This window comes from Cetorhinus maximus, chromosome 24 (assembly GCF_964194155.1).
Source record: "Cetorhinus maximus chromosome 24, sCetMax3.hap1.1, whole genome shotgun sequence".
NCBI classification, from domain to species: domain Eukaryota; kingdom Metazoa; phylum Chordata; class Chondrichthyes; order Lamniformes; family Cetorhinidae; genus Cetorhinus; species Cetorhinus maximus.
Genome location: NC_135902.1, coordinates 15,120,919 through 15,148,798, shown reverse-complemented (window position 1 = coordinate 15,148,798; position 27,880 = coordinate 15,120,919). Strand labels below are relative to the sequence as shown.

At 41.2% G+C, this 27,880-nt stretch overlaps 1 protein-coding gene across 4 annotated transcripts in view; it reads right to left on the bottom strand.

The window, feature by feature from the left end:
- The window catches only part of LOC144699655 (myosin phosphatase Rho-interacting protein-like), a 407,667-nt gene that overhangs the window by 119,672 nt on the left and 260,115 nt on the right, over positions 1-27,880 (bottom strand). For all 4 annotated transcript variants that reach the window (XM_078570766.1, XM_078570764.1, XM_078570768.1 and 1 more), the window contains exon 8: positions 16,543-16,669. In XM_078570766.1, the coding sequence (XP_078426892.1) occupies positions 16,543-16,669 (127 nt within the window). The remainder of the gene's footprint in view (positions 1-16,542; positions 16,670-27,880) is intronic.

The window sequence follows — 27,880 nt, the reverse complement described above, 5'->3', positions numbered from 1 at the left end:
TTGGCTCTGCGTAGTTGGGGCTCAGAAGTCCCAGGAGCTGTTTAACAGCTCTGTGCAGTTAGGGCGCAGGAGAAGTCCTGAGGAGCTGAGCAGGCAACAGAAGGACAGTGGCTCCATGCTGAAAAGTGTTAGGACTCCAAAGAAACTCAGGGCCATTTACAGCTTGGTGTTGCTGGGGAGTTTGAGGCTTGGTGAAATCCAGGGGCAATGCCTGCCCAGTGAAGCTAGCCAGCTATTAAAGAACTGAAATGTGCCAGTAGTCGAGGGTAGACTGGGAAATCCAGGAGAGTGCAGTCTCAGGAGACGAGATTGAAACCCTAGGAGGTGCGCAGTTACTGAGGCAGTCTAAATTGGAGCGCATAAATCATTGAAGGTGACAGGACAGGTACGGAGAACAGTTAATAAAGCATGCAGCATCCAAAGCTTTATTAATAAGGGCATAAAATACAAGAGCAAGGAGATTATGTTGAACTTGTATAAGAGACAAGTTTGGCCTCAGCTGGAATATTGCATCTAGTTCTGGGCACCAGACTTTAGGAAAGACGTGAAGCCATTGGAAAGAGTGCAGAAAAGAATCACTCCCAGGGATGAGGAACTTCGGTTATGAAGATAGACTGGAGAAGTTAGGACTATTTTCCTTGGAGAAAAGAACACAGTGGACATATAATAGAGGTATTCAAATTCATGAGGGGTCTGGATAGAGTACATAGGGAGAAACTGTTCCCAATTATGAAAGTTATTGAAAACGAGAGGGCACAGATTTGAAGTAATTGGCAAAAAAAGCAAAAGTGATATTATGATCCTAGACCAGACCCCAGGTTTTGGTAAGATCCGGTAAGGGATAGGAACCAATAACATTTTGATTAATGTAGACAAAATTAGAGATTCAAGATGTTTGCTACCACAAGATTCCACAGGTTTTGAACAAACAGAAATAAACCATGTCTAGCAGTGCCTTTCTTCTCTGACCGGAAACATACTGTTGAAAATTTTCCAGAACACACTTTAGGATCCCTTGCTCCTCACTGACCTTTACACTATTACTATCCCTGTCTATATTCAGATAATCGAGTCTCCCATTATAAATACTGTATAGTTCTTGAAACACACTAATTTCCTTGCAAATTTATTCCTCTACATCTTTCCCACAAGTTGGTGACTTTTAGATTACAATGGGCAATGTAACTCTAGCCAAATCGATTCCATCCTTGACCACTCTGGGGCATCCTCTTTTGCCAGCACAGCAATGCTCTCCTTAATCAATACCACCACCCAGCCTCCTTCCCTTCTTTACCTATCCTTCCTGAACACCTTGTAGCCAAGAATATTTAACACCCAATCCTGCCCTTCGAGCCAGGTCTCCGCTTTGGTCAGAACATCATAGAACTTGGTGCACAGGGCACAATTTCAAAGATGATACCAAACTTGGAAGCAAATGTGAACTATGAGGAAGATAATGTAGAACTTCAAAAGGACATAGACAAGTTGGTGAAATGGGCAGACAGTTGGCAGATGAAATTTAATGCAGAGAAATATGAAATCATTCATTTTGGTAGGAAGAGCACAGAGTGACAATATAAAATAAAGGCTACAATTCTGAAGGGTGTGCAAGAGCAGAGAGATCTGGGTATTCTGTGCACCTTGGTATTCCTCTGATATTCCTCCTGATTGCCACACCCCTGCCAAGTTAGTTTAAGCCCTCCCCAACAGTGCTAGCAAAATGCCCCACAAGGGTCTTGGACCCGGTTCTATTTAGGTGTAACCCTTTTGGCCTGTACAGGTCCTATCTCCACCAGAGCCAGTCCCAATGTTCCAAGAATCTAAAGGCCTCCCTCCTGCACCTTCTTCCCAGCCAGGCATTCATCTGCTTTACCCCCTATTTCTATACTCACTTACGCATGGTACTGAGAGTAATTCGGAGGTTACCACTTTTGAAGTCCTGCTTGATCATTTTCTACATAGCTCCCCAAATTAAGACTGCAGGACCACATCCCTCTTTCCGCTTATGTCCTTTATACCCATCTGGACCACGAGTGCTGGCTATACATCTTCCTCCCTCAGGATGCTCTGCAGCCACACAATGATATCCTTGACCCTGGCACCAGGAGGGTAACGCACCATCCTGGATTCATATCTGCAGCTGCAGGAATGCCAATCAATTTCAATAACTATCAAATCGCCTATCACTATTGCTCTTCCAGTCTTCCTTGTACCCCCCTGTGCAGCTGAACCACCAATGGTGCCATGGATTTGGTTCTGGCTGCCAATGAACCATTACTCTCATCAGTATTCAGGACTGAATACTGGTTGCAGAATGGAATGGACTCAGGGGACGCCTGTACTACCTGCCTGTTTCTACTCAACTGTTTGGTAGACGTCCATTCCCTCTCTCCCTATATACTCAAACTGTAGGGTGACCACATCTATAAACATACTATCCACGAAACTCTCAACCTCAAGGGTGCACTGCAGTGACGCTAGCTGCTGCTCAAGTTCCAAAACTCAAGAGCTCAAGCTGCTACAGCGACACTTCCTGCACAAATGGTTATCCAGGACACAGGCAGCATCCTGGAGTTCCCACATAGCACACGATGTACAATCTAGACGTTGGAGTAGCCCTGCCATTTCACAGAATCACAGTGCAGAAGAGGCCCTTCGGCCTTTGGCCCATAGCCTTGAATGTTATGACGTGCCAAGTGCTCATCTAGGTACTTTTAAAGGATGTGAGGCAACCCGCCTCCACCACCATCCCAGGTAGTGCATTCCAGGCCATCACCACCCTCTGGGTAAAAATGTTTTTCCTCACATCCCCCCTAAACCTCCTGCCCCTCACCTTGAACTTATGTCCCCTTGTGACTGACCCTTCAACTAAGGGGAACAGCTGCTCTCTATCCACCCTGTCCATGCCCCTCAATCTTGTACACCTCAATCAGGTCGCCCCTCAGTCTTCTCTGCTCCAACAAAAAGAACCCAAGTCTATCCAACCTCTCTTCATAAATTAAATGTTTCATCCCAGGCAACATCCTGGTGAATCTCCTCTGCACCCCCTCCGGTGCAATCACATCCTTCCTATAATGTGGTGACCAGAACTGCACACAGTACTCCAGCTGTGGCCTCACTAAGGTTCTATACAACTCCAACACGACCTCCCTCCTTTTGTAATCTATGCCTCGATTGATAAAGGCAAGTGTCCCATATGCCTTTATCACCACCCCACTATCGTGCCCCTCCGCCTTCAGAGATCTATGGACACACACGCCAAGGTCCCTTTGTTCCTCAGAACTTCCTAGTGCCATGCCATTCATTGAATACTTCCTTGTCAAATTACTCCTTCCAAAGTGTATCACCTCACACTTTTCAGGGTTAAATTCCATCTGCCACTTATCTGCCCATTTGACCATACCGTCTATATCTTCCTGTAGCCCAAGACACTCAAACCACACAGTTAACCACCTGGCCAATCTTTGTGTCATCCGCAAACTTACTAATCCTACCCCCCACATAGTCATCTATGTCGTTTATATAAATGACAAATAATAGGGAACCCAGCAGATCCATGTGGTACACCACTGGACACTGGCTTCCAGTCACTAAAGCATCCTTCTGTCATCACCCTCTGTCTCCTATAATTAAGCCAATTTTGAATCCACCTTATCAAATTACCCTGCATCCCATGTGCATTTGCTTTCTTTATAAGTCTCCCATGTGGGACCTTGTCAAAGGCTTTGCTGAAATCCATATAAACTACATCAACTGCACTACCCTCATCTACACACCTGGTCACCTCCTCAAAAAATTCAATCAAATTTGTTAGGCATGACCTCCCTCCGACAAAGCCAAGCTGACTATCCCTGATCAAACCTTGCCTCTCCAAGTGGAGATAGATACTCTCCTTCAGAAATTTCTCCAATAGTTTCCCTAACACTGACGTGAGACTCACTGGCCTGTAGTTCCCTGGCTTATCCCTACAACCCTTCTTAAATAGCAGAACCACATTAGCTGTTCTCCAGCCCTCTGGCACCTCCCCCGTGGCCAGAGAAGAATTAAAAATTTGGGTCAGAGCCCCTGTAATCTCCCCCCTGGCCTTCCTCAGCAGTCTGGAACACAAATCATCTGGACCTGGAGATTTGTCCACTTTTAAGCATGCCAACACCTCCAATGTCACTCCCTATATCAATTTGATTAAGAACCTCGCAGTCTCTCTCCCCGAGTTCGTTACCTTCATCCTCATTCCCTTGGGTGAAGATGGACGTGAAGTATTCATTCAACACTCTAGCGGTTTCCTCTGGCTCCACCCATAGATTGCCCCCTTGGTCCCTTATGTACCCTACTCTTTCCCTGGTTATCCTCTTCCCATTGATACACTTATAGAACATCTTGGGATTTTGCCTACTTTTACCAGTCAGAGCTTTCTCATATCCCCTCTTTGCTCTCCTAATTGCTTTCTTAAGCTCCACCCTGCACTGTCTGTACTCCACTAATGCCTCTGCTGATTTGCTTCCCTTTTTCTGTTAACAACCTTGCCACTTCTAATAAGTATTATTTCGGCAAATAAATCTTTATCGATACTAATAAACATAATATTAATAAACCTTACCAATAGTAATAAATCTTACTAATACTGATAAACACTATTATTTAACACACCTTGCTAGTAGTAATAAGCCTCACTTTAAAAAGGGTGATGGTAAGGGGCCAATATTGGTCTTTGTTCCTGGGCATGGTAGAGTTAATTAAAAAAAGAAACTGAATTACAATGAGGAATAGACTACATACTCACTTATCCATAATCTCTGCTGGAGAGATTGTAAGTGTGGATTTTTAAAGTTTTTTTGATCAACAGTATTAGGTTCAGTTATAATACACTCTGTGGTTAACTATGCTGAAGACTCCCTAGGCTCACACAGATAAGTGTTCTTTTAGTTGTTGGCCCTGGAGACCCTTCAGTGCCTCAACTGTTCTCCACCATGATCTCAGAAAAGGGAAGAACACTGGGAAATAAAACTCGATGACATGCTTGCTTGTAGTCCTTCATGCATGTTGGTAACTAAATTTTGGGTCAGAGGTACACCAGGTACTTTTGACACAGGGAAAACATTGCTAGAGGGAGAACATACTTAAGTATTGTTTAAAAAAACTTAACTTCAGTGCCTTTCTTTTGATCCAAACAGGGTCAAGAAAATGCCTATCTTTACATTTGCTAGTCGTTTGGTAGTACAGAACTTGTACAGAACAGCAACAAGTGGGAAGCTAGCTGTGCTATGCAGTAACAACACAAGTGGTATTCACCACTAACAGGATGCTGCTGTCAAGTCAAAAAGACATTCTGCCTATCACACAAATGAATAACGTGCTGTGATGCCATATGTCCCAAAGACTGGTGGATCAAATCAAATAGCTTATCCCAGCTGCTATTCACAACAGGCAGGGTACCCAGCCAGCCCGTGTTTGCAAAGCTCAAAACACAATGTCCAACATTAGATGTGATTCCAAGGTTGGACAATATTTGTTAAATAATCCTCAGTGTGCTAAGAATTACGCTGGCAACCAATCTAAGGTTGTTAGTCGGGCTCGTAGTGTGGTGCATTTGCATGTACTGGAAGCTACATATATTAATACACAGAGCCCTGTTCTTTGCAGACAGAAAGAACATGGACACACATTGTGTCTGCTTCAGCTAATCAAAATAAGTGACAGCCATTTGCTGACTCATTCCTCAGGACAATGCCTTGACCAATCAGGATCAAGCTGCTTGATTTAAATTTCAAACAATGCTTGGCAGTTAACTGTCAGTCACCATCACTGGTATATTCTCCATGACAACACCACTTGCCAACCAATCAGCACTCTCTTCACATACAGTATAAATTGTTGTATTCCCCTTATATCGGTATTCTTGAGTGTCCTGATGAGTGCAAGACAAAATGCTTAGACATGTCTCTTTTTTCAGCAATACATTTACTGTGAATTATTGGAGCAAAAATGAGTTATTAGTACTTAAGTCAGGGAGAAAAAAATGAGTAATGCTAATTAAATACAGATGCATCAAGCCCCAGGGATAGAAACAATACTATGTTACTTGATGTTTTGTGATCAAATGGAGCTGGAGACCACATTAACAGTTAAGTAGTCTAACTCAAGCCAAGGCTATTTACAGCAAAACATTCAAGAAAGAAACATCTTCCATAGCTCAGCTCCAATGAGTTTCCATAGTATTCCTGCACTTTTGTCTGAGAGGAAGAGCAGAGTTTAACAATGGAATAAACTCAAAATACTATGGATGCTGGAAATCTGAATGAAAACAAGTGCTGAAAGGTTCTGAAGAGTCAAATTCAGCTTGAAACATTAACTTTGTTTCTCTCTCCACAGATGCTGCCTGTCCTGTTGATTATTTCCAGCACTTTGCTTTTATTATTTGCACAATAAGGCCTTTTCTTTAGGTATAAATATAGCTGCAACAAAGGCCAGCTACTGTAAAGCACAAGCATAGAATGAGGCCAAGTGGCCCATTGTGCCTGTGCCAGATCTTTGCTAGAGTTATCAATTACTCCAACTACTCTCTGCCCATAGCTCTGTAATTTTTTTCTCTTCAAGTATTTATCCAATTCTCTTTTGAATGTTACTATTGAATCTTCTTCCACCATCCTTGCAGGCAGTGCATTCCAAGCAATTCCATGGGGGGGGGGAAAAATCCTCATATCGCCTTTGGTTCTTTAGCCATACATCCAAATCTGTAACAAAAACAGAATTACCTGGAAAAACTCAGCAGGTCTGGCAGCATCGGCGGAGAAGAGTTGACGTTTCGAGTCCTCATGACCCTTCAGCAGAACCGCAAATCTGTGTCCTCTTTCCACCAGCAACAGTTTCTCATTGATAAAATTTCTTCCACTCTTAAGGAGAATCAGCTTCACCCACCCTCCACATAACTAAGTCCCTCATCCCAGGAACCATGCATGTAAGCATTTTTGAGCTCTTTTCAAAGTCTTGATAGCCTTTTTAAAGCGTGATGCCCAAAAGTGGACATAATGCTCCAGCTGAGGCTGAACAAGTCATTATAAAGGTTTAGCATAACTTGCTTGCTTTTTTGTACTCTATTCCTCTCTGAATAAAGCCAAGGGCCCCATACACTTTTTTTGTTGAAAAAAGCAGCCCTTTCAACTCATCCTGCAACCTTCAAAGCTTTCTGCACGTGCACTCCCAGCTGTCTCTGTTCCTGCACTACTTTAAAATATCATTTAGTTCATATTGTTGCTCCTCATTCTTCCTACCAAAATGCATCACGTCAAACTTCTGCGTAATTTCAATATTCAGGCTTGGACTGATATGTAGCAAATAACATTCACGCCACACAAGTGGCAGACAATGACCATCTCCAACAAGAGAGAATCTAACCATCTTGCCTTGACATTCAATGGCATCATCATCGCTGAATTCCCTGTCAACATCCCTGGGGTTACCATTGCCCAAAAAGTTAATTAGACCAGCCATATAAATACTATGGCTACAAGAGCAGGTCAGAGGCTGGGAATTCTGAGGCGAGTAACACACCTGACTCCCCATCTACAAGACACAAGTCAGGAGTGTAATGGAACATTCTACATTTGCCTGGATGAGTGTGGCACTGCAGCAACTCACCAAGGCTCCTTTGACAGCACTTTCCAAACTTGTGACCTCTACCACCAAGATGGACAAGAGCAGCAGATGCATGGGAACACCATCACCACCTGCAAATTCCAAGCCACACACCATCCTGATTTGGAACTATATTGCCTTTCCTTCGCTGTTGCAGGATAAATACCTGAAACTCCTTTCCAGCAGCAGTGTGGATAAACCTACATCACACAGACTTGCAGCAGTTCAAGAAGGAGGCTAGCCACCTTTTCAAGGGCAATTAGGGATGCATAACAAATGCTAGCCTTAGCAATGACACCCACATCCCATGAAAGAATAAAAAAATAATCTGCCCCCTGTCTGCCCTTTCATGAGTCTACGTCCTTTTTAAGTCTATCCTAATTTTTAAACCACATTTCCAAGTAAAATGATCAGTTTGCTTTTTTCTTTATTCTTTCATGAGACGTGGATGTCGCTGGCAAGGTCAGCACTTGTTGCCCATCCCTAATTGCTTGGAATTGAGTGGCTTGCTAGGCCATTTCAGAGGTCAGTTAAGAGTCAACCACATTACTGTGGATAAAAGGGAAAATGCTGCAGATGCTGGAAATCTGAAATAAAAACAGAAAATGCTGGAAAAACCCAGGTCTGGCAGCATCTGTGGAGAGAGAAACAGAACTAACGTTTCAACTTTTCAAAGAGTCATACGGACTCGAAATGTTAACTGTTTCTCTCTCCACAGATGCTGCCAGACCTGCTGAGTTTTTCCAGCATTTTCTATTTTTATTTCATATTACTATGAATCTGGGGTCAGAGGCCAGGCTGGGTAAGGATGGCAGATTTCCTTCCCTGAAAGACAACTGAACCAGCTGGGTTTTTACAACAATTGATGATAATTGTCATGGTTAGCATGACTGAGACTAGCTTTATATTCCAGATTTATTAATTGAATTTAAATTCTACAAACTGCTGTGGTGAGATTTGAACCCGTGTCCCCAGTACACTAACCTGGGCTTCTGGATTAATAGTCGAGTGATATTACCACTACACCATCTCTCCCAAGGTATTTTGTGTATCTTCATATGAAGAGGGTGAAGCCTAAAGGATTTATAAAAGCCAAAACTGGCTGATGCTTTTGGGTGGGTTATATCTTTAAGCATACTCTCAGCCTCTTTCTTTAAAACATTCACTCATCTCTTTTCATTGGGTCTTGACGAGTCCTGCCAAACCTGCAACATCCTCCTTACTAACATCTGGGGGCTTGTGTCAAAATTGGGACAGCTGTCCCGCAGACTAGTTAAGACTCATTGAATCAAACATTACAGATAATGTCCCAGGTGCCATCACCATCCCTGGGTACGTCCTATCCTACTGGCAGGACAGACCCAGCTGAGGTGGCCGCACAGTGGTATGTAGTTGGGATGGAGTTGGATGGTTCAAACATGGACAAAAGAGCTGAACTCCAGAGGGAAAGTGAGCGTGGCTGCTCTTGACATCAAGACAGCATTTGACCAAGTATGGCATCAAAGAGCCCTAGCAAACCTGGAGTCAATGGGAATGAGGGGGAAAGCTCTCTGCTGGTCGGAGTCATACCTAGCACAAAGGAAGGCAATTGTGGTTGTTGGAGGTCAATCGTCTCAGTTCCAGTATATCACTGCAGGAGTTCCTCAGGGTAGTGTCCTAGGCCCAACCATCTTCAGTTCCTTCATCAATGATCTTTCCTCCATCAAACAGTCAGAAGTGGAGATGTTCACTAATGACTGCGCAATGCTCAGCACGATTCGTGACTCCTCAAATACTGAAGCAGTCCATGTCCAAATGTGGCAAGGCCTGGACAAGATCCAGGCTTGGGCTCAAAAGTGGCAAGTAACATTCACGCCACACAAGTAGCTACAAGAGCAGGTCAGAGGCTAGGAATACTGCAGCAAGTATCTCACCTCCTGACTTCCCAAAGCCTGTCCACCATCTACACGGCACATATTGGGAACATGATGGAATATTCTCCACTTGCCTGGATGAGTGCAGCTCCAACAACACTCAAGAAGCTCAACATCAAGGACAAAGCAGCCCGCTTGATTGGCACCACATCCACAAGTATTCACTCCCTCCACCACCAACACACAGTGACAGCAGTGTGTACCATTTACAAGATGCAATGTTCCTTAGGCAGCACCTTCCAAACCCACGACCGCAACCATCTAGAAGGACGAGGGCAGCAGACACATGGGAACACTACCACCTGGAAGTTTCCCTCCAAGTCACTCACCATTCTGACTTGGAAACATATCACCGTTCCTTTACCGTCGCTGGGTCAAAATCCTGGAACTCCCTTCCTAACAGCACTGTGGGTGTACCTTCATAGATGGATTGCAGCGGTTCAAGAAGGCAGCTCACCACCACCTTCTCATGGGCAATTAGGGATGGACAATAAATGCTGGCCTTGCCAGCGATGCACACATCCCATGAATGAATTTTTTAAAAGCCTCTTTCTTTGACACAAAAACAACCTTCACTCATCTCTTTTCACTGGGTCTTGATTCAGTGGGCATTCAACATGTACGCACATTTACCTCATCACTGATTAAGAAATACAAAAAGGGATTCATTCCTGACCCATCAATCAAAATAATTCTCCAAGTTAAAAGAATTTCCATGGGGTATGCCTTTTTCCCCCAACAGCATAAAGCTTTCAATTTGTACAAGAATGCTTATTGCACTGCGAGATTTGTTATCAGGTCAAACATTTCCTCTTAAGATAGCTATATAGTTTTGCTGAAGAAATGATGGTAACAGATAGGCTGCTGATGGATATTCTCTCTCTCTGTTACCATTTTTCTTCCATCCTTTTCTCCTATAGACATCGATTTCTGTTGGAGTTACATTATAGGTACCAGGTACCCTTCACTCTTTTGAGTGAAAGCTATTCTCTTATATCAAGTTGAGACAGCAACTACTGACAAGTCATTCAACGACGAGGGGCAGACAGCAAAGAGCCCTCAACCTACAATCCACTCCTAGGGTTTGAGATCAACTATTGCATTATTTTTTTGTACATCAAGTTAAGATCAGCTAACTTAAACTTGGATTTGGACCTTTTGCTGTCCTTACCTACTGAGCCAGAGGAAGCTTGTAATTCTTACTTTCATATTTGCCCTTTTGCCAGGTTTTGTTGCAGGCTTAATAGGGGTTATGAAAATATGTCACCATCTATCATGTTATGTTTATCACACCGAAATACACTCACAAGTGCCAAACATAAAAAATTTTTACAAATAAATTCCTTGATTGTACAGTCTTGTCAGTTGGAGATCTGTTTAAGAAAGGGCCAACTAGGAATTGAGCAACAAATTAACAACATACTAAAGGATAACAGAACATGATCGGACAGTCAATTGAGCCTGTCAGCAGCAATCATGATGCAACTAAATATTGTGACCCAAGAGTTCATTCTCAGTAGCAATCCTGTAATCTCCTTAAGCACAAAAGACCAAAAAGATCTAAACCAATTCAAGGGGGAGGGAATCTTAAATTCCTCTCCACCACAAAGGCAATCAAAACAGGTTCAGGAGACTAGAGACTGTGAGGTACATCACCAAAATCCTACTTACCTTTTGTACTCCATGATGTTAGCCACAGCTTGGAACTCATCCAGCTCTTTTCTGAACTGGTGCATTGAATCTGCACTCGCTAAATGATCTGCAACTTTTCCAAGTTGATAACCCTCCCTTTGCATAGTGAAAAACTCCTGACATCTAACTTGGTCTTTGTTTACCTTTCTTATATGCATGGTCCCTTGTTTCCCCTAGCCAATCTCGTAAAATAATCTGCCTACATTAGGTACAGTTTTCTCGCTTCAATATTTTAAATGCTTCATAAATTCCCCTCTCTAGAGTAGAAACACCCGATCTCTAAGTTTTTTGTGAGAACTATTGGGTTTTAAACTAGTGACTCATTTGAACCTTTTCCGGGGCTTCACATCCACCCTCTGAAGGGTTCAAAACGTTTCAAATCTGACCTAACTAGGGTCTTTTACAAGGACAATGATTGTATAATTTTTTTTTTGTTATCACTCTACATGCTAGTATGCTATTTGCATTTTCTATATCCTGGTGGCACTGATCATGGAACTTCAGAAGCCTTAGAAAGGGCAATGGCCCAATATTGCAACACCTTTTATTGTAGGCAAGACCACAGAAATCTTCCAGGCCCAGTCAAACCCAGGGGATCATTGGCAAGTTACCGTGGCCACCTGAACAGCACATTTTTCCAAACTTGTACAGAACTTGTGTACCAACAAGCCAAAACATTGTTGTTTATTGCAAGGGGAATGGAATATAAAAGTTGGAATGTATAGCTACAGTTCTACAGGGTGTTGGTGGGACCACATCAAGATTACTGTGTACAGTTTTGGTCTCCTTGTTTAAGGAATTTATAAGTTCAGAGAAGGTTCACTTGACTGATACCTGAGATGGTGGAGGGTTATCTTACAAAGAAAGGTTGGACAGGCTGGGCATGAATCCATTGGAGTTTAAAAGATTGGAAGGTGATCTTAGTGAATCATATAAGATCCTGAGGGGACTTGACAGGGTGGATGCTGAAAGGATACTTCCCCTTGTGGGAGAGACTAGAACTAGGGGACACAGTTTAAAAATAAGGGGGTCTCCCGTTTAAGGTGGAGATGAGAAGAAAACTTTTCTCTCAGGGTCATGAACCTTTGGAACTCTCTTCCCCAGAGAGTGGTGGGGGCAGGGTCAATGAATATTTTTAAAGCGGAGGTAGTTATATTCTGGACTAACAAGGGAGTCAAAGATTACCAGGGGTAGACAGAATGTGGAGTTGAGTCCACAATCAGATCAGCCATGATCGTATTGAATGGCGGAGCCGCCTTGAGGGGCCGAATGGCCTACTCCTGGTCCTAATTCACATGCTTGTATGTAAGTATTCACATGCAATTATTCTCTGAAAAAATTGCAAAAAGGCTTTAGAAAAAGTACATTATAAATAGTGAAGAAAAACAAAAAAAAAATCTGTACCTTAATTAAAAAGAGAAGCATGTTAAACTTGAGCTGAATTGTTATTAAAAACTAGTGCTTCTCTTCAATCATCCTAAAGGTCTGTTTTAAAATTACTTTAAATATCAAACTTTATGATAAGGATGCACACTCCCATTGTAGTCAGTTCATCAATCCCTCTTTGTAAAACCCTGCCAGTCAGGCTCAGTAATGGAGGTGTCAGTATTATAGAATGGTTACAGCATGGGAGGCCATTTGGTCCATCGAGTCCACACTGGCTCTGCAAGAGATATACAGTTAGCTGGCCCCAGTCCCGTCCTTTCCTCATAGCCCTGCAAATTTTTTCTCTTTGGACAATTGTCCAATTTCTGTTTGAAAGCAGTGATTGAATCTGCCTCCACCATGCTCTCAAGTATGTAATCACACTGCATAAAAAAACCCTTTCTTCACATAGTCTTTGACTCTTTTGCCATTCACCTAAATCTGTGCACTCTGGTTCTTGACCCCTCTGCCAACAGGAAAAATTTTCTCATCAACACTGTCCAGATCCTTCATGATTTTGAACATCTCTATCAAATCTCCGCTCGATCTTCTCTTCTCTAAGGAGAACAGCCCCAACTTCTCCAATCTCTCGATGTAACTGAACACCCCCACCCTTGAAATCATTCATGTAAAATCTTTTCATCACCCTCTTTAATGCCTTCACATCCTTCCTAAATCGGGATGCCCAGAATTAGAAACAATACTTCAGTTGAGGCCGAACCAGCGTTATAAAGGTTCAAGATAACATTCCTTGCTTTTGTGCTCTATACCTCTATTTTATAAAGGCAAGAATCCCATATGCTTTTTAACCATTTCTCAAACTACCCTGCCACCTTCAACAACTTGAGCACACATAAACCTCAGGTCCGTCTGCTCCTGTATCTACTTTAGAATTGTATCCTTTATTTTGTATTGCCTCTCCTTATTCTTCCTACCAAAATGTATCACTTCACACTTTTCTGCATTAGGTTTCACTCATTCCACCAGTTTTCTATATCCTCTTGAAGTCTATCACTATCCTCTTCACGGTTTCACAGTACTTCCAAGGCTTGTGCAATATGCAAATTTTGAAAATATTTCTTGAACATCCAAATTTAGGTCGTTAATATAGATCAAGAAAAGCAGTGGTGCCAGTACTGACCCCGGGGAACCCCTTTGTATACCATCCTCCAGTTCAAAACGAAACATTCACCACTACTTTCTGTTTATCACAGAGATAAAAACAAAAAGCTAAAAGCTACTGCGGATGCTGGAAATCCAAAACAAAAACAGAATTACCTGGAAAAACTCAGCAGGTCTGGCAGCATCGGTGGAGAAGAAATCAGTTAACGTTTCGAGTCTTCACAACCCTTCGGCAGAACTGAAGCATAGTTAGGAGAAAGGTGAAATATAAGCTGGTTTAAGGTGGGGGGGGGGGGGCGGGGGGAGAGAGAAGTTGAGGGTGTGGTGATTGTGGAGATAAGCAAGCAGTGATAGGAGCAGATAATCAAAAGATGTCACAGACAAAAGGACCAAAGAGGTGTTGAAGGTGATGATATTGTCTAAGAAAAATGCTAATTAAGAATGGAAGACAGGACACTCAAGGTACAGCTCTAGTGGGAGTGGGGTGGAAAGACTAACAAAGTTTTAGTTTTAGATTTAAAAATAATGGAAATAGGTGAGAAAAGAAGAATCTATATAAATTATTGGGAAAAAAAAGGGAGGGGGAGAAACAGGGTGGGGATGGGGGGAGGGGGAGTTTAAGATCTAAAGTTGTTGAATTCAATATTCAGCCCGGAAGGCTGTAAAGTGCCTAGTCGGAAGATGAGGTGCTGTTCCTCCAGTTTGCGTTGGGCTTCACTGGAACAATGCAGCAAGCCAAGGACAGACATGTGGGCAAGAAAACAGGGTGGAGTGTTAAAATGGCAAGCGACAGGGAGGTTTGGGTCTTTCTTGCGGACAGACCGCAGGTGTTCTGCAAAGCGGTCGCCCAGTTTGCGTTTGGTCTCTCCAATGTAGAGGAGACCGCATTGGGAGCAACGAATGCAGTAGACTAAGTTAGGGGAAATGCAAGTGAAATGCTGCTTCACTTGAAAGGAGTGTTTGGGCCCTTGGACGGTGAGGAGAGAGGAGGTGAAGGGGTAGGTGTTGCATCTTCTGCGTGGGCATGGGGAGGTGCCATAGGTGGGGGTTGAGGAGTAGGGGGTGATGGAGGAGTGGACCAGGGTGTCCCGGAGGGAACAATCCCTAAGGAATGCCGTCAGGGGGGGTGAAGGGAAGATGTGTTTGGTGGTGGCATCATGCTGGAGTTGGCGGAAATGGCGGAGGATGATCCTTTGAATGCGGAGGCTGGTGGGGTGATAAGTGAGGACAAGGGGGACCTTATCATGTTTCTATGAAGGAGGAGAGGACAATATCACCACCTTCAACACCTCTTTGATCCTTTTGTCTGTGACATCTTTTGATCATCTGCTCCTATCACTGCTTGCTTATCTCCACAATCACCACACCCTCAACTTCTCTCTCCCCCCGCCCCCCCACCTTAAACCAGCTTATATTTCATCTTTCTCCTAACTATGCTTCAGTTCCGCCGAAGGGTCATGAAGACTCGAAACGTTAACTGATTTCTTCTCCATCGATGCTGCCAGACCTGCTGAGTTTTTCCAGGTAATTCTGTTTTTGTTTCTGTTTATCACTATTGTCTGTTTCTACTTGCAAACAAAGCATTGTTGTGAAAATTAGGTCAATTTGTAACGGAGCAAGAATTACAGCTGCAATATACGTAAATGTTGCCCTCAAAAATAAACAATGGTCCTAGTGGAGTTGCAACTGCAAGCTTCTACAATTTAAAAAAAAATATGGACTTAGATTTTGTAATGCCTATGACAGCGTCATCATGTTACCTGTTATGCTGCTAACTATTTGCAGTTATGACAAGGTTTGAATTGTTAGCAATGTTGTCACACAAAGGCTTAACACACGTACCAAATTACTTTCTCCACTATTATAACTGAACTGTTAATCCATTTACAACAAACATGTTAAGCATTTTCACTAACATTGTCATCTCCACGCTGCTTCTTACAATACTGTATCACCTAGGCATGTTTCTTTTCTAGAACACTAGCAGAAAATGCAGTCACTGATCCTGGTTGGCTTTTGAAAATACATCAAGCAAAAATTGTTAAAATTATGAAGGGTACAATGTGAAATGCAAATACTTTGAGGCATTAATGCAATCATATGTAGACTAGGGCAAATGATGGGCCCATACGTCACCCACACTTGAAAATGTTATTGCTTTGTCCTTTTTTTACTATTCCACACTTTAGCCCAATTCAACCCAACAATGAAGTAACACGACACCCTACTTTATATCATAAAAATCTAGGATAAATTAATTAAGATGTAACAGAATACAACATGTTGAATGCAAGTGCAAGGCTAATTTATTCCTGGTGCCCTGATACTGGAACACACCTATGCTACTGTTGCATACTCTGTTGATTGCAATTCAAGGATAAATGTTTCACTGTTTTGCTACTTGCTTTTGCCTGTACTTTAGATATTCCTCCCTGTTGTTTTAGACCCTTTAATAATGAGTCCTGAACTCATTGCTCCACAGGAAAGACTGAGATTTGTACTACAGTCTGCACTCTCAAGGAGTGATTTTAACTTTCGCCAATAAAATGAAATTTGACATTGATTGGCCACCATATTTTCCTTTACACGAAGTCAATGAGAAAGAAATTCGGGCAAGGGGCATCTGATCTGATATCATCTGTTTTACACCATCTGGAACAGTTAACATTACCCCCTCACTTTTTGTAACTGACATCATTGCTGATACTCATAGAATAATTACTTGCATATTTGCAGGTGATTTTACTGTACAACTTGCCTCTCTCCGTTGAACTCGTCTAGTTTCACTTCTCCCTGGCCGTGAATCACCGTGAGTGCTCTCATCAGCCTCCATTCGATCAGCATCCAGCTCCAGAGCTTCAAATTTCTCTATTACAGTAGAGCGCCTGTAAGATCAGATTTTTAAAAGGTTAAGCTCCACTCTGAAAACATTACTCCATAAGTGCATCCTACAGCATGTACCAGAAATTACAAGCAATAAGCTTGGCAACTGCAAAGCAGCAGGTTGTTTTTAAAACCGGTATGTGACTTGCCTGGCAGCTCAGCCATAAATCTACTTGTGATGTGCACTAAGCCATACACACCAGGAATTTTCTAGGTTCAATCTCTGACCTGTGCTGAGTTAGAAGATCTCAATCATGCAGCAGTACCAATGCATTTCAAAATTGGGAAAAAGAATGGCCTGATGTCTAAACAGCACTTTTTACATCTTATGTTACAGTATAAGCAAGTACACAGGCTAATTTATACAAGCAAGGTCCTGCAAACTGAGAAAAATGACCAGTTAATCTGTGTTTTTAAAAAAGGTTTTGAGTGAGGAATATTGACTAGGACACACAAAACTCACTATTCTTCAAAAACTGTCATGGTATTTTATGTGGCCTCCGTTGACAGCCTGATTTGAAAAATGCAATCTACAAGAAAACAGCAATCCCTCAGAGTACAATGAAACATTAGCTTAGAGCATGTGAAACATGGAAGTATGCCATGAACCCATGACCATCTCACTTGGAGTTGAGTATGACTGATCCAGCAGAGCTAGAAATATTTTGGTTATCAAACGGGTGAGGGAAGGGGTGGAAATAGGCCCCTCAGGGATCCTGTCACTTGATTGCTACTCAGTAACCCTCAGCTGGAATGCGCAAGTTTGAAGTGTTGGTGCATGATAGCATGAGTCACCAACATCCTGGAAATGGAAAAGAGAGAAAACACTCAAAAGCGAAAGGGCATAACCCTAAAACTAGAGCTAGGCCTTTTAGCACTAATGATGATAGGAAGTCCTTCTTCACACAAAGGTATGGAAATTTGGAATTCTCTACGCAAAAAGGTTGTTTCATTTATTTATTCTTTCCATGGGATGTGGGTGTTGGAAAAAAGGCTGGCATTTGCTGTCCATCCCTGATTGCCCTTGTGAAGGTAGCGGTGAGCCGCCTTCTTGAACCGATGCAGTCAATCTGGTTCAACTTTCCTATAGTGACATTACTGCCATGGCACCATCTCCACCTTGAACCTAGCTCAATTGAATGTGTCAAAAATGAGACTGATAATTTGTTAGACAAAGGCACTAAGATTATGGTACCAAGCCTGGTAGATGGAGTTAAGATGCAGATCAGCCATGATTTAATTATATGTTGGAAAAGACTCGCGGGGCTGATTGGCTGACTCCTGTTCTTATGGTCCACAGGCTTTACCAAACTATGCACTGCTTTATGCAAGACTTACAAATCAGACATGCAGCACAATATGGAAAACAAATGTTCTATATAAAACGCAACTAAGATGATGCACTCAACAAAAAAATGTCTTCAGTGTTTTTGGATACTTATCACCTATTAAATCCTGTACAAAAACACTCCTATAAACCTAAAAAATACACATATTTTGTTGAAATATGAATGCCATATCTATAAAAGTAACTTGTACTCAGGCTCTTCTCAGGTTTCTGCTCGAGGTAGGAGCAAATCTTGACAGTTGTAAGATGGGCCCCGAGGCCCACTACATCAATGTACTATGGCGCAGAAGGGAATGAGTCCTTTCTCCCCAATTCCAAGTGAGCTACGCAAAAGGAATAACTTTTGATGACTGGGAGCGACAGGAGGAAAGTTAAACGTGGCGTAATTCTGTTTTGAGTGCACATTTTCACATTACAAGGTAGACAGAAAAAAGCTATATTGCACGATCCTGCAATACAGTTTAATTAAAAAGACAGAATTTTAAATGGAAATTAAAGGGAAAATGAATCCAACAAATACATCTATGTTAAATCTTTAAGGAATATTCAAGTGTAAGGCAGGCTCTGCAAATTTTACGGTCAGCTTTTTGCTCAACTGGATAAGGCTTGCTTCTACAAATATTCTATCAAGATTTTGTCTAACGTTAGATGAACAGTTTCATAAAACACGTTATTTGGGCTCTGGTGATCTCCCTTTAGAAAAGCCATTCAGACTCCAAATAAATGTGATTGCTTTAGAGAAAATTTTGGAGAAGTAGTCTCAGGAGTAGTATAGGAATCACGGTCCTTTATTTGGACACACCAACTTACACATCGACAGGCACTGTTACACAGGCAACTGTTTCGTTTGGGCTACATACCAGCTCCCTGCACAAACTGCTAAGTTTGATTCTTATCCCAGAAGAAAAATTGGAGGCCAATACGTTTATGCGTCCAGGATCACATCTCCAGGTTAACAGCTAGATTGTAAAGGAGGGGAGCTGGCACCTGGGCACTGGTCAACTGTGAACCAATTTAAACAAGCACCAGTATAAAAACCTTATGTGGCTATTACAAATCACTGAGTCATAAAAACATTTAAAGACTGCTGCCACATCGTTTTGATTACTGTACCCAAGGCCATTTCATTAGGCAGTCTATAACTCAGATTTTAAGTATATAATCCTTTGTCTGAAGATTAAGCTCACCTTTGTCGATTCTGGCTTTGAAATGAAACTGCCCTACATTTGATTCTATTCTTAATCACTTCCCGAATTAATTAACTTGGGGAAAAGGAAGGAAGCAATAAATGTTAAGTTTCAGTTTTGTTTCATAACTGTGTAGGAATGGAGCAGGATTGCCACTAACACTACTACTTTATATAACGCTTTTAACATCGAGAAATCAAAAGCATTTCATGCAGTGTCATTAGACAAAAATCAAAAGAGCTAAAGGAGATATCAGGATGAAAAAAAGCTTGATTAAAAGTAGGCTTCAAGGAAGATCTTAGAGAAGGAAGTTAGTGAGGTACAAAAGTTTAAGGAAGAAATTCTAGAACTTTTAAGAAGATAGGTAAATGCATGGTCACCAAAGGTGGGACAATGGAACGTGGGGTGCACAAGATGCCAGGATTGAAGCAAATCAAAGTACTTAGAGGGCTGTAGGGCTGGAAAGAATTGCACAAAAAGGGCATGGGCATGAAGGAATGTGAATATGAAGATTAATTTAACATTTGTGACATTCGGGGGTCCTATAGAGCCTGAGAGTACAGAAGTAATGGTGAGTATGACTTGGATGTAACTCATCAAACACTGAATGTCTGACAAGCAGGTTAATGTAGCAGCAGGGATTGAGATAGCTGCTGGGGAGGTAGATCTGGGTATCGTCAGCATACATATGGAAATGGGCACCATGTCTTCGGATGATATTGCCAAGAAGCAGCATGTAGGTGAAGAGGAAGAGATTGCCGAGGATAGTTCCTTGGGAGATTCCAGATGCAACTGTGCAAGGGTGGACTGAGCAGTCATTGCTGGAAATGCTCTGGATTGGATAGCAAAGAGTGGAACGAAGTTAGAGCATACCCTGGGTTTGGAATAGGTGTGAGACCTTGGAGGAGGACTGCATAGTGAGCCATGTTAATAGTCATAGAGAGATCAAAGAGGTAAGGAGAGATATTGCAGTATGGTCATGCTCACATTGTGTAATTTGTGACACTGATTGGTGATGTTTCAGTGCTGGGGCAGGGACATCAACTGCTTGGAGAGATTCAAACACGGAGCTGCAAGAAATTTAGGCCAGATTTAAAAGTGACAGCACATTCAAGGACTTCAGAGAAGGAAGGGAGGTTACAAATGGGATGGTGGCTTGCAAAGAGAGACCTGAGGATGAGATTTGAGAAGGCAGGCGGGGGGTGATAATGGTTTGAAAGGGAGGGGGACAGTACCAAACAAAAGCAAACCATTTACTTCAGCTAGCACGCCATTATGTGTTGTCAGGCTCAAGGTTGGAGCCCCAGACATAGCAACAGCTTTAAAGAAAATAAATATATCAGAAGTGACCATGTCTTTGTAATGGACATTTAACTTTAAAGTCAAGAATTGCTTTACAATACAATGCAACTTGGCTACACAATTCCATATTAAATTAATCTTCCACTATAATATTTTCCCAACATTCTCTCCTGATTCCAAGGGAAAACAGTGACCTCAGGGCAGACCCACATCCTTTTCATTTGCCAAAAGACCTACAATTGTTGAACGTCACATGCCCTATTTTTGTGATCTTTTCCACTAAATATCAGCATTTGCACATAACTAACTAAAACAGGATGTCACTAAAATAGCAGCGAAACTAATCTCCAGTCCTCTTAAGGAAACCAAAATTCTGCAGATGCATGCCTCAGACTGCTTCCGCATGCCCTCCAAAAAATATTAGCACGGAGCCCTTGGAATAGAAAACTATTGTTGGCCACTCTCCTGCTGGAAATTTCTACTAAAATTTCCCAAATGTAAATTGAATTAACTGAGTAAAAACTGCAAAACAATGGTGAACCTCCATGCAACTTTATTTAAATTTACCATAGAAATCCTGCTGGTTGGAAATAGGGTGATCACCCATGTGGTTTTGAACTGTCTTGGCAATGCTAAGAAATGGAAACCAGACAAAAAAGCAGCAAAAATGGTTTTATAAAATGACCCAGCATGTGCACCTGTGGACTGTTTTGCTTGTGCTCAACCAGTCCCTGTTTCACATAGCTTTAAGAATATGCCCTATTCTGTTCAGATTTGGATTGTAGAAGCCTTGCTTGGTTGACCTCGATGAGCACCAGGCAATGTGATAACTATTTTCAGCTGTTTGAATGCAAAATGCTTTAATCTATTTAGTGCAAACATAGGCATTGTAAACTTACGAGTTGCTTTTATATTGCCCAGTTCTTTCCCTACTATGTAAGGATGGTGACTTTATATATTCCTCGCCTCCTTTTAATTTTAAAGCTCGGCACTGAAGATGTGGGCTCCATTGCAGAGTGGACAAACCAAATTACTCTATCCGTGGAAAAGTGGAGGGCCAGCTGTCATGTTTACTTTATTTAAACCAGCTCTTCTAAGTGGATGGTGCATTTGGAGTCCCACATTTTCACTCATCGGCCACACAATAAGTGGTTGCAAACTACTGCCTGAATCAGATCTTCAAAACTGCTTCCACAATAGCAGTGACATTCAAAATATGCAAATGTGTAGATGACACAAACCTAGATTGACTAATCACGTTATATTAATGCTGACATTCGCCTGTTCATCATAATGCAAATGTAACCCCATTGTTCAAGAAAGGAGGAAGAGAGAAATCAAGAACTATAGACCAATTAGCCTAACATCAATGGTAGGGGAAATTATAAAATCTATTAAGGACATGGCCACAGGGCATTTATAAAAAAACTCACAATATGATTAGGCAGAATCACGGTTTTATGAAAGGTAAATGGCATCTGACAAATCTATTATAATTTTTTGAGGGTGTAAATAGCAGGGTAGATAAAGGGAAGCCATTGAATGTAATATATTGGCATATTAACATGGATTGGAGTTTGGTTAAGGAATAGAAAATAGAGTAAGAATAAATGGATCATTTTTTGGTTAGCAGGACATAATTAGTGGAGTGCCACAAGGATCAGTGCTCGAGTCTTAGCTATTTACAATCGACATCAATGAGTTACATGAGAGGACTGAATATGATATATCCAAGTTTGCTGACATTTCAAAGCTAGGTGAGAAAGAGACTGCAAAGGATATAAACCAGTTAAATGATTCAATTGGGCAAGTATGTGGCAGATGGAGTATAATATGGGAAGTGTGCAATTACCCACTTTGGTGGGAAGAATGGGAAAAGCACAATGTTTTGTTAAATGGTGGGGGACTAATAAATGTTGGTAGCCAGGGATTTGGAGGTCGTACAGAAATTTCAGAAAGTTAACATGTAGATACAGTAAGCAATGAGGGAGGAAAATGGTATGTTAGTCGTTATTGCAAGGAGATGTGGTGTTAAGAACAAGTCTTGCTGCAATTATATAGGGTTTTGCTGAGCTCACACCTGAAGTAGTTACAATTTTGATCTTCTTAGCAAAGGAGGATCACACTTGCCTTAGAGACTGTATGCAATGAAGGTTCACGGGATTGATTCGTGAGATGAGGGGGTTGTCCTATGAGGAGAAATTGAGTAGAAATAGACCTATGCTCTCTGGAACCTAAAAGTATGAGAAGTGACCTTATCAACATTTATAAAATGCTTAGAGGGCTCGGCAGGGTAGAGGCTAAGAGGCCATTTCCACTGGCTGGACAGTCCAGAATTAAGGATCACCGTCTCAGAATAAGAGGTCAACCATTTAAGACTGTGATGAGGAAAAATCTTTCCGCTCAGGGGGTTGTGACTCTTTAACATTCTCTACCACAGATTGGTATGAGTATATTCAAGACTGAGACTGATGGATTATTGGGCTCTAAGGGAATCAAGGGATGTGGGAATACTATGGGAAAGTGGAGATGATGTAGAAATTTGGCTGTGAGCTCACCAAATGGCAGAACAGGCTCAGTACACTGTAAGGCCTGCTCCTGCTCCTATTTCTTATGTTCTTATCCTGTTCAAGGACATGATTTTTAAATAGTGAACTTAACTGGAGAATGGAAGAGACTTACATGGCCAGAGTTTTGGTTGTTGAGAAAATAGAGTCTTTTAGGTTGGCCTTCGTTTCAGTCAGATAAAACACAATAAACACTCAGCTCCCACAACTAGACCTATCAGACTAATAATATAAAAGAGCTTATTCCCTTTTTCAGTGTTGTTAATGTTTAAAAGGAATTCTTCCTCTCTTAGAGCTTGAAATGCAAAGAGGAAACAAATGTCCCCGTATGGAGTCTGCTTTTGTTTAAGAACTGACTTCATTGTTTCTCCAACATGTCAGGCTTGGCAGGAATGCTCTTCAATTTCTTTGGAGATTGGTACGAATAAAAATATCTTGTAGGACTTTGATCATTTTAGTCAGCTTTCACAAGGTTATTCAGACTGTTTTACATGTGGAAAGGTTTTAGGTCTCCCTTAAATTACTATTTATTATTACAATCTGTTAGAACAAACCACTTACTTTAACAAACTTTCCTCCTTTCTCTAAAGAAAAGCAGCAATAAACTTAATCCTAGACAATAGACTGACTAACCATTGCTAACATTTGATCAACAAAATTTAACTATACTTTGAACTACTTGGTTATTTTGACTATACAAAATAGCTGATTCCTCATGGTGCTGCCCACAATAAATCATATCTAATAAAAGGCAGTTTTAAGTGCAACATTTGAAATATGTCACGGGAAATGCACAAGGCGTTGTGTTTTTATTTTTTACTAGATTTAATTCACACTCGCAAGCTATGTTGTTCATATTGATCAATTAAGACTAATAATGCGCTACCACAATGTGACATTCCTAGCTTTTAAAAAAGTATTCAAAATATGTAATGTTTTTATTTTTACGAAAGAATTTGTTGCCAGCTATTTCTTTCTTGGACATTATCTATCATTGCTGCAGGTAGTGATGTAGAAGAATGAAAACATACCATCTTCATAATGGAAAAGCTGATTAGCAGCATAAACCTTTATCTCAACAAAATGCTTCAGAGTTAAATACATATAATATAAATATCTAAATAATATGTATAAAAATTGGTAATTGTCATCTGACTTTAGTGTGATGAAGGGACATCTGTTACTACCAGAAAATCTATAAACGAAGTGCATGCAGGATCGGTGCGATTCTATTCAAAAATGATTGATTTGACTAAAAAAAAAATCAGAAATTTAAACTGCACTTCAGCAGTCTATTCAGAAGACTGTATACTCAGGGAAATTTAGCTGTTGTCCAGTGGCATGATGGCTTCCAACACGAGGCTTGTGCAGCCAACTGCAGCTCCAAAGTAGATTTGCCCAATTTGCTAAGACCAGTAGAAGGGATGAAACTTTTTTCTAAAACAAAATGCCTTTTTGGGATTGACACTAGCATTGAGGTTTGCATACCAGAAGCCAGTGGCACTAGAATGCCATAAAGCCCAATATAAATGCAGTTTATATTTTTCAATGTTTTAGAGTATCTCATAAATGGAGAAGCTGATGTTATACTCTCCAGCACAACTCTGTCTCAGATCTCATTGAAGGTTACCATGCTAATGTTGGCTGAAGAAGCAGGGAACTACAGAAATGAGCACTAATGGATTAGTGTCCATCTGCAACCACTCTCCTATATACTATATCTTACCAGTTCCTGCAATCAATACGCTTTGCTGATTGCAACCTGACCAAATGAGCACTTCCTGAATCCTTGACTAAATTAGTCTGAGTGCCAGATTGTTTCATACGCAAAAGCATATGCTTTGTCTTTGACATGGAAAACAAAAAAATATTCAAGCTAATTCAGCAAAGGTGTGTCCGCAAGCACATGGACTCATGTGATCACCCAAATGTACATTTGTGTATATACAGTTATAGATCTGTAGATATATATATTAGATAGATATGAATGCTGTTTTTGTAGGTTACAAGGATTTTATTTCTGTTTTTATATCTAAATATTCAACTTTTAAAAGGACATTATGGAGCACTGAAAATTGAGAGCCCAACTCATTCTGCTGAAGGGTCATGAGGACTCGAAACGTCAACTTTATTCTTCTCCGCCGATGCTGCCAGACCTGCTGAGTTTTTCCAGGTAATTCTGTTTTTGTGTTGAATAAAATTCTCAATGCAGGCATGGATTATTACTGGTATGGTGGGATTTGTTCGGAGTTTGTCGTCATTTGTCCAAAGTACAGTCCATTATTTGATTATATAACCAGTACAAAAATACAAAGAGCAATAACAAGATGATATTCATCAGTGTTAATGAAGGTGGTGTCAATCATATAGGAGGCTAGAGTATTTACATTACAGCTATAAATCTGGATTTAGTCCAAGTCAAACTCGTCATTTAAACAATTCTGTGACCGAGTTTTGATGAAGAAGAGTAAAAACTCCTCACTGCTTGTATTGGTTTTGAATTTCTCTCATGCAGGTGAATTCAAATGAACTATCTCCTGTTCCCTGCTTCACATTGACATGTGTTAGAATTGACATCAGATACTACAAAACAAAAAACTATGGTTCAGGACAAAAGCATTGCATAACCTACAACATAATCTTACAAAAAATATAATTAAATTTAGGTTAAAACCCTACGGGGCATGGTTTAGAAGCTGTGTTTTAAACACTAACTAATAATATACTTGCACTTTAATGCCTTATTGCATCTCCAAATGCTTCAAAGTTAAACAAAAAAATGAAGTGTGCTAACTTATGCAGGTAATTATGGAAACTATTCTGCAGCAGAAATCTCTCTCAAGTGCCAGTGAATAAATTACTAATTTGTTTTTTTTGGTGGTATTCATTGAGGTAGAAAAGAATGTTGGCCAGGCCACCAGGAAAACCCCCAGCTTTTTCTTTGGAAGATTGCAATATCATCTTGAACATTAACCTAAACTGACAGACAGGTCTCAAGTTCAACCTCAGAGAATGCAGACCTTGCTTACAGCTGCACAGAAGTGTGCACCTGGTTTATGCACTTAAGCCCACCACCAGTTTTTAAAGCAACAACTCCTGACCTACAGTTAAGAGCACTCATCAACCGAGTCAAATTGACGTACAAATATATTCAAAACATTGAGGTTCTTGTTTATGCTGCTAAAACTAATTTGTTTATGCTGCAATTTATTTTTCCAAATAGGATCAAAGGTAGAATAACTGCAACCTAAAGGCCAACCCTGCTGTACTTCAATTCACGTTTACAACCATCCATCAACTGTGGGACGTTTCACATCATCAGCAGCAAACATGCACCAAAAAGGTAAATTCCACTTATTCTGATTCCTTCAAGTTCACTAAACAAGCTAAATTGACATTTTTTCATGATTTGGCTGTCCTTTGCGACTATGAATAAGCTATAATCCAATTAGTAGAAAACTGAACTTTGAAGTTATTTTATTTACTGAGCCTTAATCTTTTATACCTACCAATAGGTTCCCAGTCTTCCTTGGTGAAATCAGTTTTAGAAATCATGTAGGAATGCACAACATTTTATTTTGTGGCTACAACCTGTCAAGCACAAACAAATGTATGTTCAATGAGGAGAGCATGCCAGGAGCTGCATCAGGCTGCCAAAAATTAGGTGCCAACCTAGTGACACGACAACACAGGACGAGGTGCATGCCAAACAGCAGAAGTAGTACGTGACAGAGGTAAGCAATCCCACAATCAATGGATCAGATCGAAGCTCTGCAGTTCTGCCACATTCAGAAGACAATTAAACAAATAACTGGAGGAGGCTCCACAAATATCCCCATCCTTTGCACATCAGTGCAAAAGACAAGTCTGAAGTATTTGTAACTATTTTCAGATGAAGTGCAGAGTGGATGATCCACCTCGGTCTCCTCCTGAGGTCCTAGCAGTACAAATGCTAGTCGTCAGCCAATTTGATTTATTCCACATGATATCAAGAAATGGTTGAATATGCCAGATACTTCAAAGGGTATGGGCCCCAACAACACCTCAGCTCAGCAGTAGTACTGAAGACTTTTGCTCCAGAACAAACCATAACCATAGCCAAGTTGTTCCAGTACAGCTACAGCACTAGCATCTACCTGGTAATGTGGAAAATGGCCCAGGTATGTACTGTCCACAATTACAACCCGGCCAATTAAAATCCTATCAGTGCACTCTCAATCATCAGCAAAAATGATGAAAAGTATCGCCCACTGTCCTATCAAGTGGCACTCACACACAAGCTGATGAGGTGAGAATGGCTGCCGTTGACATCAAGGCAACATTTGACTAAGTGTGGCATCAAGGGCCCCCAGTAAAATTGAAGTCAATGGGAATCGGGGGGAAAACTCTGCCACTGATTGGAGTCATACCTAGAACAAAGGAAGATGGTTGAAGTCAGCGCCAGGACATCGCTGCAGGAGTTCCTCAGAATAGTGTCCTAGACCCAACTATCTTCAGCTGCATCATCAAAGACCTTCTGTCCATTATAAGGTCAGAAGTAGGGATATTTGCTGATGATTGCATAGCGTTCAGTGCCATTCATGATTCCTCAGGTACTGAAATAGTCTGTATCCATATGTAGCCAGCCTTTGGCAACATTCAGGCTTGGGCTGATAAATGGCATGGAACATTTGTACCACATAAGTGCCAGACAATAGCCAGGTCCAACATGAGAGAATCTAACCATCTACCCATGACATTCAATGGCATTACCATTGCTTAATCCCCACCATCATCCTGGGATTTACCACAGGACCTGAAATTGAACTG